Source organism: Myotis davidii, unplaced genomic scaffold, assembly GCF_000327345.1.
Source record: "Myotis davidii unplaced genomic scaffold, ASM32734v1 scaffold461, whole genome shotgun sequence".
Taxonomy (NCBI): Eukaryota; Metazoa; Chordata; class Mammalia; order Chiroptera; family Vespertilionidae; genus Myotis; species Myotis davidii.
The window spans coordinates 745,481-746,065 of NW_006295825.1; the positions used below are offsets into that span (position 1 = coordinate 745,481).

Here is a 585-nt window from a genome sequence, read left to right on the forward strand (position 1 = left end):
TTATTCTTTCATTGATTTTTCCTTGTATGTGCATGATAGCAGCCTTGGTAATAGAACCACAACATTGGCGTATTAGGAAGATGTTCTAACCAACTGAACCACCCAGCCAGGACCAAGACCTCTTGTATTTTTGAATGAACTTTTCACATGTATAAAAATGGCTTTATTTGGAAGTAATCATAATTAACATGAACTAAAATGGTCATATTTATCATTTCTATTGATCTAAGCTTGTGAAGAAATTTGTGTTAGGTAAGATTGGGTGAGGTGCTTAAATAATGTGTAACAATGATGTCTCTTTCAGACTTGTTAATGAACACATCCGGGGCACAGACAGTTGAAGATGTTAATACGGGTGAGGATCAAAACAAGGAGAAGTCAGATGAACTTGAGGAAGACAGTCTAGATAATCTGCATAATGATGCTGCTGCCAATACTGTAAATGAAGAGGAGGAATTAAAAATAGAGAAAACTCAACTGGACCAATCCTTTTAAATGTACAGCATTAACTTTATGCTTCATTCTGAAAAGTTACTGAGGTTGAAGAGGCCTCAACTAAGAGGAAATTAATTTGATTTCCTCACA

General features: G+C 35.4%; 1 protein-coding gene across 3 annotated transcripts in view; it reads left to right on the forward strand.

Moving 5' to 3' along the window:
* The window catches only part of TIPIN (TIMELESS interacting protein), a 14,016-nt gene extending 13,455 nt beyond the window's left edge, over positions 1 to 561 (forward strand). For all 3 annotated transcript variants that reach the window (XM_006770757.2, XM_006770759.2, XM_006770758.2), the window contains exon 8: positions 305 to 561. In XM_006770757.2, the coding sequence (XP_006770820.1) occupies positions 305 to 495 (191 nt within the window). In that variant the 3' untranslated portion in view covers positions 496 to 561. The remainder of the gene's footprint in view (positions 1 to 304) is intronic.
* Positions 562 to 585: the final 24 nt, after the last annotated feature.